Source organism: Cuculus canorus, chromosome 8 (assembly GCF_017976375.1).
Source record: "Cuculus canorus isolate bCucCan1 chromosome 8, bCucCan1.pri, whole genome shotgun sequence".
NCBI classification, from domain to species: Eukaryota; Metazoa; Chordata; class Aves; order Cuculiformes; family Cuculidae; genus Cuculus; species Cuculus canorus.
In genome coordinates, this window is record NC_071408.1 from 33,392,799 (window position 1) to 33,405,348 (window position 12,550).

The 12,550-nt window shown below is 42.1% G+C and overlaps 1 protein-coding gene across 1 annotated transcript in view; it reads left to right on the plus strand.

Annotated features, from left to right (window-relative positions):
• PKN2 (protein kinase N2) overlaps nucleotides 1-12,550 on the plus strand; it is a 54,804-nt gene that overhangs the window by 13,900 nt on the left and 28,354 nt on the right. The window contains exon 2 of the mRNA XM_054072844.1: nucleotides 11,281-11,581. Coding sequence (XP_053928819.1) covers nucleotides 11,281-11,581 — 301 coding nt within the window. The remainder of the gene's footprint in view (nucleotides 1-11,280; nucleotides 11,582-12,550) is intronic.

Here is a 12,550-nt window from a genome sequence, read left to right on the forward strand (position 1 = left end):
TGAAAACCACTGTGTATGTGTGCCCTGTAAAACAGGGTGAGGCTGCCGATATTAAAAAATGGATCCATTTAAGATAAACAGGTTAAATTCCACGTTCAAGATTCCATTCACGTGATTGGTGCTGGAAAGCACACAGTTCATGTGTAATCGTACCCAGTCTGGAAAAGGAAGGACATTGGAATCACTAACAAGGACGCCTCATGTGTGGGCTCTCTGGATACTCAGCACTGTAAAAGCAACACATTTTTCCTTTGGTTTAATGCAGTTGTGAGGTGAGAACCGTTTGCCATTATTACATAAACTTTGTTTTGTCGCATCTCCTTGAAGGTTTAGGCACATCTATGCAGGATGCATTGAGAAGCTGTTGGGTTTTGCTCCTTTTTTTAAGTTACGCTATAGATCTCGTTGGTGCATTGGCTATTTGGGAACTGATGCTTCCCATTTTCAGTTTAGCTGATAGTGAAACTGTGCTGGTGACAGGAGCGAGATTGGAGGGAGTCCTGCACAAGTATATAAGCAAAATGGGGACCAGCTTACTGGGGAGATGGCACCGAGACTGAAAATAAAGAATAAAACCTGTTAAATGAGCATTAAGAAATCCTTCAGCTATAAACTTCTATTCAACGCTTCTCACTGTCAACTTCATAGAAATGGCAGAGGTTCATTTTGGGTCGTGAGAAGGTGGATTCGGATCACTGCACTGCAGGACAGAGGGGGATCAGGGCTCCTAAAACCTCAGAAAATGTAGAAAGCTTTTAAACCCAAAACTTCGGGCATATTTGTGTTTGAAATGTATATATATGAAGGATGTTTCGTAGCCCACGTCATCAGTAAGTGAAATCACATGCCTCTTTTTCATGGCCGTTGCATATAAAGCAGTTAGGTCAGGGAATTTTCTCTTTGCTTGTGTGGTAGGTTAAGACAGGCCTCTGTTTCTTCTGGGCTTCTGTAATACCTGGGGAATTCTTAAATTGGAAATGGACACAAAGAGCCAGTGAGAAATTTCCTGCCGTGTTTTAAGGGTCAGAGAAGGAAGGGTTGCACAAACACTGTTCCAATGTATCACAGCAGACATCAGTGATGCTCTGTAAAAGTCTCGGACAAATGGGGATGTGAAGTAATGCTTCTATAAATAGCTCGGTGTTCATCCATACACGTTTACTGGAAAGGCATGGAATGAGATGCCTGCATCTCTGCAAGCAGAATTTTGGGTGTGGCAATACTTATTAATCATAGTCCAAAGCAATCTCTTCTGCTGACCACCTGTAAAGATGAGGGGAGGGTTTAAGGAGGCTTTTCCATCTGTCTTTTACTGCTGAAGGTGAAAACAGGAGCAGCATTTCCAGCTGGTTGCGATGTTGGCTGTGAATTTGATACAGTAGCCAAAACTGCTGTGGAAGAATTCTCAATCCTGGAGTAAAAGGACAGAGTTCCTTGGGATGAAGACAAATGTAGGTCCCTTTCCTGTGATAACAGGCTCTGATACCAAGGCACTGTGGCACAGTCCTAGAAAGCACAAAAATCTGGTTCTTCTACCAAGACGGAGTTCAGCCCCTTGGCCTGCTGCCTGTAACACAGATGTTAGTGTTATCTCTGATACGTATTGCTGCCTTCATAATGTACAAAATAGTTGGCTGCTAAAGATGATGGCTTAATTACAGTGGAATGTAGGCTCTCAGCTCTTCCATTAGTTTTGCAATGGCTAAAAATAGCTCATGTAAAATACAGTGAAGTTAAATGGACTGACGTATCGTTTGTCTGTGCTGAAAGCTGGGATTGCCAGGAATGGAGATTTTTACTTTTCCAAATCATAATTACCCATCCGAGGAATGGGGATTCGCACATATAAGTCGTTCTGTTGTGCCTTTCAGATTAAAGAAATGAGTGTTCTTTAGCAGAGTCGTGACACTTGTGTGTGCTATTGAGAAATCCCTGTTTGCTAGATGAAAGGTTTTTACATAATTTCAGAGAATTATGATTTTTAACCTGCATCAAAGGAACAGAGGAGTCTCAAAAAGTGCTTTTGTATTGAGTTTTTTTGGCATCCTTCTCTAGTTTCATTAGAACATGTAACACGGAAGTATTGCCACTTACAGGTGTGGCGATAGCTGATGCTCTAATTTGCAGATGAGCAGAACAATCAGTCTGTTGCATTATCTGAGATAGATAAAAATAACTTCTAATTGGGTAATAGTAGGCATTAACTAATTCATTTCTATCACAGTAGAAGAAAACCACCCTACAAGTGGGAGTGGACCTGTTTGTCACTAAGAACTAATAACCAAGGTCTGGGCTACTTAGGGGTTTATTTTGATATTTCTGCGTGCTGATTCAAACTTTGTCGTAAGCAGGAATTTAACCATGCATGTTTTATCTCAATGTTAGCATCACAGTTGTTGAAAATGTACAGCTGCAATGTTAGCTTAGCATTAAGGTAGGTATATTTTTTGGACGCACGCCTACCAAAGCATCACCTTTGTACAGCATGTGTTGTGTTTGAGGAGGAGTTACCAAAGTTCTCAGGCGTGATTGTGACTCACGTCTGCTCACTGACCTTTTTATCTCTGAAATCCCTTCTGCCGAATTCAATACCATATCCTGTAGCTTGGAAATGCAGGAGAAGGAGGAGGATTTTTTTTCCAACATCTTGAGTTCTCTGTGTAATATTATTCTGCTCTGAATGTTCGGCAAAATTAGGTGAATAATTTATTGGAGGAAGAAAACCCAAACATTTATATTCAGGGAACATAAACCAAAATTAGACTAGCTTTCTGTAACAGCAGCAATGCTTTATTTTAGGTGTTGGCTTTAACACATGCTCGGCAGATACCTGACTAGTTAGGTCGTATTTGGGGAAGGTCGGAGAGTTTCTCTATTGCGGACTGAATACTAGTTTCTGTGTTACCAACACTTAGAGGTAGGATCTTCACGCGTTTGCATGACCTTAGCTTTATCTTAAATTGTTCTGTTTCTTCATTGTCTTGTGCTGGACTTCAAGCATTTCAGAGCAGTAAAACAACTGCTTGAGCGAAACTTAAGCTTAATGTGACTGCAGAGAAATCGGTCAAGTCAAAAGTGAGACAAGTCTAGAATTTCTCTCCAAAAAAACTTTGGTTTAGTCTCTAGCAGTAATTCGGAGTGTATTAATTTTAAAAGGAAATGGATATTGTATGCATCCATTTGTAGTGTTTGGCAAGAATATTAAAATTTACACTTCATTTTAAAAGTTCGTGCTGTGTATGTTAAAGAAATAATTCTAGGCCATTGGGATGAAGTTGTTTATATATTTACAGAAAACTACAGATGTTCCTCTGAAGAAAACAGTAGTTCCATGTCTATTTGTAAGCATTTAAAGTAACTAACAAACAAACAACCCCAAAACGTAAATCCTTTTCAATGCTGCTTTCTGATACAAATTTTAAATTTTACATTTTTTTTTCAGAGCAGACTCAAACTGTCACACACACAAACCAATCATTCTCTGCAGAAAATGCAGCACAAGTTTGCGGAGGGAATTCTCATGTTGGCAGTACAAGATGTGAGACATGGGCATGTCCAGTGTCGCTGCCTGGTCCAGTGAGTGACATGTGCAGCTCCAGTTCATGATCTGTGTCTAAGGGACTTCTTAAAATGTATTTTGTTGCTTTGTACTTGCTTCTCTTTCATTGATTGAACTGTCATCTTTTGAACAGGAGGGGTTTTATTTATCGAAGTATGAATACGTGCTATGATAATGGCATAGGAATAAGATGAGGAATTATCATTTCAGTGTTTCCACTGCACACATCCAGGTGAGGCTGCATTTCAGGGGGAATTCCTCCACTCTGTTGGGCACAGCTCTATGATACAGCATTACTAGAGATATTGCAGCATACAGTGTTAGTAACAGTTCAGGAATTCTTCTTCCCTGTATCTTGAAAGAACTCCGTGATGTTTGGCATTTAGAATCGTAGAACCCCAAGCACTTCATCTACCCATGTTTTAAACCCCTCCTGGGACGGGGACTCCACCACTTCCCTGGGCAGCCGTTCCACTGCTTGAGAACCCTTGCGGTGAAGAATTTTTTCTTAATGTCCTATCTAAACTTCCCTAGTGCAGCTTGATGCCATTCCCTCTCATCCTATCACTTGGGAGAAGAAACCAGCACCCCCCTCTATGCAACCTCCTTTTAGGTAGTTGCAGAGAGCAATAAGGTCTCCTATCAGCCTCCTCTTCTCCAGGCCAAACAATCCCAGTTCCCTCAATTGCTCCTTCTACGACTTGTTTTCCAGCCCCTTCACCAGTTTTGTCACTCTTCTCTGGACCAGGACTCTTGCTCCAGGACCTCAATGTCTTTCTTATAGTGAGGGGCCCAAAACTGAACACCGTACTCAAGGTGTGGCCTCACCAGTTGAAACCATATTAATTATGTAAAATGCAGTTTTCTTCCGAGTGTATACTCCTTTATCTCGTTATACTGACTCCGTTACTGCAGCACCACTGATAATCATGGATACTTCCCATGCACTTACTAACAAGAAGCTAATTTAAAACTAAGACAGCAAGATCCCATTGAGCATGGAGGAGCAGTGTTGCTACAAGTACCATTTCCTGTGCTGGTCTTGCTCCTGGACGCAATAATGCATGTTGCGGCAGCAGGCCCCATTCATCCTAACGGGGATTTCTGCTGTTCCTTTTGCACAGCTGAAACCGGAGAGGGTAGAGTTTGTTCCTGCTGTGCTGGCCTCCGTCAGAATTGATTGCCTGCGAGTAGGAAGTTGAAAGTTCAGACAGTGCCGAAGTGTCTGTACCACCCCCGGTGCCGGAATATCAAGTCACACTGCTTGGATGCTGTAGCTGCCTACTGATCTTGAATGGGTGCTCATTGCCTGCGCTGTAGCCTCCATCGAGTCCTTGCAATCATGGGAAAGGGGATTGTGGGGGTTTTCCTTTAGTATCATAGTTCTTTCCACACCTCCTTGCAGATCCATCTCCCATCAGGAACTGCTACAATGAGAAGCAGCTGAAGGCAGCATTTCTGAAAAGGTTTTCCTTCCTTTCTATGTTGAGGAAGTGTCTCTCTCGTGCCCCTCTCTAACTGCTGGCACAGCACTGCTCGGACACAGATTCCAGTGCTGTAAGCAGGTCTGCGCTGCAGTCGGAGCGCCTCTTGGGGAGCGTGAGCTTGGCGTTAAACACTGGCCTGATAAAGGGTTGTTTGTGGCTAGAAGCCTAGCTGTTGGTGAGGAATCCCCAGGAAATGTTCATCCCTGTCCAGGTGTGATGTTCCAGCTGCGGCAGGCCACGCGGCTTTTCATACAGGAGCTCTAGGACTAGGTGCTGCAGCCCAGCAGCTCGAACAGGGAAGGAGTGGCAGAGAGGACCGGCTGATTGAGGACGGTGGGTTGGGCATCCCTGTTTTAAGGCCCTTTTTTTATCTATTTCATGTCTTCTGGATGCAGCCAGGCACTCTCTGTTAGCACACGAGAGTTGAACCTCTTTTAATCAGTGTCCTACTTGAATTCATCCACGAATGAGGCAATGCACGACGGATATTCGTGCCTTAAGCAGCCCCTTGTTACAAAGCAGAGAGCTGTGACTAAGATTAAGTTTAAATCCTGATTTGCGACATGTTAGCACAGCAAACTAATGCCAAAATCTATTAAGCCTCCAAGGTTTTTTTTTGTTCTCAACGTTGGGTGAGTGCTGAGATCTTGACCACAATCACATTTGCTTCTGGGCAGGAGGAAATAGTCCATGTAGTTCCAGTAATCCAGACAAGCCGTCACATCTGGTTTTGTGAATGACTTCAGGGGGAAGGGAAGTTTGCAATTGATTAACATTGTTCTTAAAATCAAAGACTACTGTAGTTTCAGGAATTACTATAGCGACCTTCAGGGACCTTAGCTCAGAAAAACAACTTTTTTTTTCATTCTTTTTTCTTTTTTTTTTTTCTAAAAGATTATTCAGAAAATCATACTGAGACCTAATAATTCTAAATCTGTGCTTCCAGCTCTTCATAATGAAATGAAAAATTAATAAACCTTTAGTCTTTCTGGTTCGTGGTAATTTTTCAGTCATACATAAGGTGAAAATCCTATTTTTGTGCTTGAAATGAGTATGCTTATTAAACAGCGTAGCATTTTTTACTATACTTGTCCAGCTGGTTTTCTTATTTTAATTTTCTATTATTGTTTATTTAAATGGTTACTAAAATTCAAGAGCATATAAAAATGAATGCTGATAGTTTTAGAAAGAAATATACACAGGTTTACTATGAGTTTTGCTGTGGTCTTTTATTTTTCCCCCAAAGACAGGCTGAGCGCGTGCTGGTAGTGAGTCCTTGTGAAGTGTAAATAATGCTGTGCATGAGTACTCACCAGCTGTTAAGCACGCTGGACTGTGGGGCTCCACTTACCTTTCTTTGCTGCTTCACGGGAAGAATTGTTAATCTGAACTCTTGTCCCGTTCAATATTCTCTGGTGGATTTGTGGTGTAATGCCGGGCAGCTGAGCTGTGCTCTTAGGCCAGCGGGGAAGCTGGGGAGGGGCTCTTGATCAGGGACTGCAGGGATAAGACAGGGAGGAAGAGTTTTACTCAGAAAGAGGTGAGATTGAGATGAGATCTTGGGAGGAAATGTTTTGCTGTGAGGGTGGGGAGGCCCTGGCCCAGGGTGCCCAGAGCAGTGGTGGCTGCCCCATCCCTGGAGGGGTTCCAGGCCAGGTTGGATGGGGCTTGGAGCCCCTGATCCAGTGGGAGGTGTCCCTGCCCATGGCAGGGGGTGGGACTGGATGGGCTTTGAGGTCCCCTCCAACCCAAACCACTCTATGATTCTATGAAGTCTCTGGGAGTTATTAATGCCCAGGATTTTAGCGTTGTCTTATTGTTCTAAGAGGTGGCAACTTGGGAATCTCATTTTGGATTGGAAGTCATTCAGCTTACACACCTTCAGCTGGTTCTCTGGTCTGTTCAGCTTCGTGGCACTCTTTTCAGCAGGGGCATCTCCATCGTTCAGCTATTTAGGCGTCTGATTCCTAAATGGGAGTTTGGGTGGTGAATGCAATTTGGAAGGGCACTCGCTTCTCTAATGATTTGGTTCCTCCTGTGGCTGTTCATAAACGACATTACTGTGCTCTTTGACCACATCAGCTGGAACAGACTCTGTTATTAAAGGACGTGCTCAGACCACTACCCATCATTTTCAGCAGCTATACTTAGACCTTCCCAGGAGTACAGAAATTGAAGGCTGGCATTGTGGATTCATCTGTGTAAACAGATAGTCTTGAAGCCAGGAATCGGCATGAGGTGGAGTCATTAGGCCATTGCAGTGGGAAAGCCATTTGTGTGGACTCTTTTCATTTGTTCTTTTGGTTTTTTGTTCTTTTGTTCTTTCATTCTTTCTTTTCTTTCTATAAGCAGTAATACCTAATTTGTGATCCTTGATAGTTTATTATAGTAAGCGTCGCTTCAGGATCATTACATGCTGGAATCGTTGCAGAGATGTGCACGCAGCCTCTCACTGCTGTCTGTATCTCCTGGCAGGAGCAGCACGCGGTGCCCGCTGCCATTGGGCTGCTGGGGTGAAGAACATCATCCCCAGCCGTGTGCTGTGGCACAGGGAGACGAGGGGGCTGTGCCGAGGGGTCCAGACCCGATGAAGCCTGGCTCTTCTCTTTTAACCAAAACCACTGCCAGAATTCAAAAAGAAACTGGGAATTGATACCCAGCTGCCCACTCTTTTTTATTTTAAAGCGGTGAGGCTGGTTCTCTGCTTTGCCAGCAGGAGTGTTTTAGTCATTACCTGCTTCAGAGCATTTCTACTCTTAATGTATTTTATGTTAAATGATTCTGGGAGGCAGAGTAGAGGCAGTGGCTGTGCAAAATGCATTGATGGTTTCTTGGCAGAGAGAATGTGAATGATTCCTTCTGCTTTTGCACTGTGCCTGCTTGAGCAGTGAGGAGGGAAGGACCCGGCCTCTGCCTCAAACTGGTGTTTCTTTTGATGTATTTAATTTCCGGGTAGAGGAGACAGAACACCTACATCCTCGTGGATGAGAGGGAGTTTATCCAAATGGGGAAAGGATTTTTCTTGAAAGAATATTCAGCTCTAACCAGAGACTTGTAACAGGTTGACATCAAATAAAGCTGAATATCCTGTTTTAAGTAGTTTCTCAGTTTGTAAGTAGAGTTTGAGTTTGGTATTTAGAGAGTTGCTTCTCTTAAAGAAAGAATCCCACCTCCCTTCTCTCCCTTGACTACAGCTGTTCTTTCTAGCAGTGTCCACCTTGGCATTCTCTCGCTTTGAAGTGGAGCATTGTTGGGGCTGCTCATCCCTCTGGCATGAGGATCTGTCTCAAACCCTCGTTGCATCCCAGTAGCAAGTGTGTCAGCGCAGAAGCAGAGCAGCTTCGCCTGCGGAGCAGGCTCTTACTCTGCATTCGCAGCCACCTTCAGGGTCACCGAGTGCACAGGTGCTTCCTTGGAGTCTGTTTATTCCACAGTGACCCTTATGCCAGGTGACATGTCCAGGTAACTGGGTGACAGGGTACTTTCAGTTCACAACTATAATTAACTCTGGATGACAAGAGAGGCAGAAGGAGTATCGCCTGTGGCTCTGAGGGGTATTTGAAGATGAGTGCTCGCATGCGTCGGTGATGTGAGCAGATTCCAGTGTTAGCATCCACACTGCGGAACGCTTGGCTGTCTCAGGAGCAGATGGAAGCAAACTCTGTATCCTGAAACTTGTAAGTACAGGGACAAAGGTGCTACTGAGACTACTCAAGCTGAGGAGAACTTTTAACTTAATTACTGGACATTAGGAATGCAAATTGCTAATGATCATGGAGATTTAATGTAATTGAAGACTTGTTAGAGACTGTATATCTGGAACAAGGGCTGCAAAACCCTGTTTATGGAAGAGCATAACATCCCTTTGACAGCTGGGATGTAGGGCTTGTAGATGGATGAAAACCTCCCTGTAACAAGATCTGTTATTGTTCAATAGATAAACAATTAACTGCAGTCTCTTTGGGAAACCTTAGTCAAGAATATTTCTGAATTATTTATATTTTAATTACTTTGTTCTGTTTGAGAGGTGTACATTCTTGGCATAATTTTAGCATCCGTCAGGTGCTGTTGGAATACACAATAAAGGTTTTCTTTGGGGTTTGTATTTTCTTTACGTTTGCCACTTGTCTTTCTCCTGTGAACTTCGAAGAGTGTAGCATCATGCTTTGAAGGAGGTAAATAAGCTTATTTCTAGGAAGTTTGCAGAACAAGTGCAAAGGATTATGGCTTAAAAGTACACACTTTTTATTTACAAAAAGTGTTTTGATATCTTTTTGAAGGCTAACTGGTGATTTGCTATATGGTGAAGCTGGTTTTTACATCCTTTCCCGTGTTAGGGAAAGCAAAGATCTGAATCTAATTTGGATCTCCTTACTGCTTAAACAAATAGTTTGCTATACAATGGATGGATGGATTTATTTTCAGCTTCAGTTGTTTCTCAAAAGAAAATGTTCAACATGTGGTGGCTGAGTTTCCTCCATTATGGATAGGAACCTTTGTGCTTGTTGCTCATCACTATTGATTATTCTTTAAACAAAGAAGTTGATTAATTTTATACCCATATATATGGGAACAATGCCATGTGTTTCCCAGTTCAGCTATTAATAGCCTCTCGATGCTTGCATAATAAATGTGTTTTAATCTGCACTAACAGAAACACGCTGATGGGAATCAGAAGGGCACTTGGACTGCAGATTTGTGTGAATTTTTTCCCCCGTTCATTTCATAGGCGGTTTGTCATTTCTAAATTGCATCGTCATCTTTTTCACTGATGGACAAATTCTGCAGCAAGATGGTGAATCCAACTACCTTTAATAATTAAGAATGTCTTGAGCTACTAACATTTTGTACTGAAAGTAGCAGCTATGGGTGGAAAAGTTTTAATAAGAGGGTTTTAGAGGTGATTTCGTAAACTTGTACAATTATAGCTCAGGACTAGTAGATTGGATCTTGCTTATGGAAGACAGCATCATTGGAATGTGCACAGCCTGAAGTAGTTTGGCATTACCAGTTGACACATGTGACCAGGGCACAACCTTCATGATCCTCGTTTCCCCCAAGTCTTTCAAAAGCAAAGAGGTCAGTGTGGACAACATCCAGAGATCAGATATTCTGGGATGCTCTTAGAGTTCATCATTAGCTTAATGCTGTGCTGCTTGAACTCCTTCCTAAGTGTTTTCTTCTCCTGCTTGCTTCGCTGGATTGCCGTTTCCCAACAGCAGTGAGGACAACTCATTTTGTATCCAAAAGCTTTTGAATTTTTTATCACCCTTTCAGATACCTTATGGATACATCCCGAATTAGAATTGGATCAGATTCCAAGTTCAGAAGAGCCCTTTTTTGGTCTTCATTCACTTAGTTCTAAGTAAGACTTCTTGGGTAGGATCTGGTATCTATGCAGAGGGTTCATGTGTAAGACACATATGTGTTCTTTTGCATAGAATTGATTGTACTTTATTGATGTAGGTTCTAGAACATGCCCTCTGTATTCTTGCATCTCAGTGATATGAGCACTCGGATGCATTGGGAGGTGCCCCTGCCCATGGCTGGGTGGCTGGAACTAGATGATCTTTAAGGTCCCCTCCAACCCAAGCTATTCTATGATTTTTTTATTATTATTTTTTTAAAGTGATTGGCTTTACTTGAGAGATACTTTAAAAAAATCTAAAAATTTCTATTCCAGTAACATCTTGACAAATCTTTATAAAGATGCCATTATTTCTTTAAACATTTGCAAGCACCACTAGGGTTTTTTTTAACCTTTTTTTCTTTTACACTCTTTAAGAGGAATGTATTCTAATGAATGTTAAAAAAAATATCATACTTAATAATTGTTAGAAGTCTTATTTCCTATATTCATTCGGTCTGTTAAAACACACAATTAAATATAGAAAATTACAAATGTGAGTCATTAGCTGTGAGGCGTGTAACTGCCAGGCAGGCAGCCGTGGCAAACCCAGAAGTATTTGAATCTCCTGCTTTTAAAAATAGGCCTAGTAAAGATGTCGCTAAACTTAAAATAAATCTGTTGTAAGATGTGACTCCTGCGAACGTGTAACATCTTGTGAGGCCATTGCTTTGAGGCAATGGGAGTGTCGGCCCATGGTCAGTAAAGGATCTTACGAAGTGGATGTTTAGTATGCAGAGGGCTAAAGTCTTCTCGTTTTACATTTGCAGCACATGTTGTCAAGAAACAGAGTTTCCTGGTATTTACATTACTGTTTTTCTTTCTAGGGGGATGCCAAAAGTCTTCTGGCCCCTGAGAATGTGAGCACTAGCCAAAAGTTGGACTTTTCAGATACGATGGTACAGCAGAAGCTGGATGAAGTAAAGGACCAAATCAAGCGGGAAATAAGGAAGGAACTTAAAATCAAGGAGGGAGCGGAGAACCTCAGGAAGGTCACAACGGACAAAAAGAACTTGGCCTACGTGGACAACATTTTGAAAAAGTCGAATAAGAAGTTAGAAGATTTGCACCATAAGTTACAGGAGTTAAATGCGCATATTGTGGTGACAGATCCCGAAGATGTGGCAGGTACCCGATGTTACTGTGAAATCGGTTCTTTCTCTTAGCTTGGAAAGGCTGTATCCTGTTTTGTTTGATAAAGTTGCTTTGGGAAAGAGCAAATCCGTAGCTGATGAGTTAGTTATGTATGTGTGCCCATTAGTTTAGACTCACCAATAAGAGTCAGTCCCTTTGAGTTTTGTTTTCTGGGGAGCACTGTATTTCACAGATGATTTGATAGTGCCCTAACGACTAACAAAACACGTTACCAGTTCTTCACTTTTCAGTTATTTTGGTATTAGACTATTTCCTCAATAGTTGTGATGTTTCCTAATAGCTTTGCATGGTATAAAAGCAAATTTCAGTAGCACTGCCAGTGATTTTTCTGAGTTATGCTGGAGGCATTGGCATTAATACAGCTTTTTATCCTGTGGGGGGAAAAAAATATGACATTTGTGCTTTAGAGTTGTTTGGATTTTTAAAAATTAACCCTAACTTTAACAAATGTTTCTAAATTGTGCCATTTATCTGACTTTAAGTTATCAAACATTTTTTGCTGTGGCAACGATTTGGTGTCTTCAGGCTTTCCTACAATGAAGCTGTCATTTTAAAGGCAATTTGGAATTGTTTTCACAGAATGGTTGTAATTAATAGTTTTAATTAGTATTTTTTCTGCGGCACGGCAGGGAGTCAATACTAACTTTGAGTGTGTTTTTTAAGAATACCAGCCTTGGCATTTCTAGGATGGAATGTTGTGAAAGTAAACAGTCCTTTTCCAGCTGTGTGGAGTGATGGGGGAGATGCTGCCAGCCTGGTGATTTCACATGGCAAAACGTTCATCAATGCGCACGAGCCGCGCCAGGTGTTTATGAAGCGAGTGCCAAGCTTTGAAGCTTGGGCAGTAAAGCAAAAGACCACATCATCCTTGTGAGGAAAGGCTGGTGGATGCAGACGCTGGCAGGCGATGTCAGCTGTACACGCTGTCTGGCCCTAGGAGAC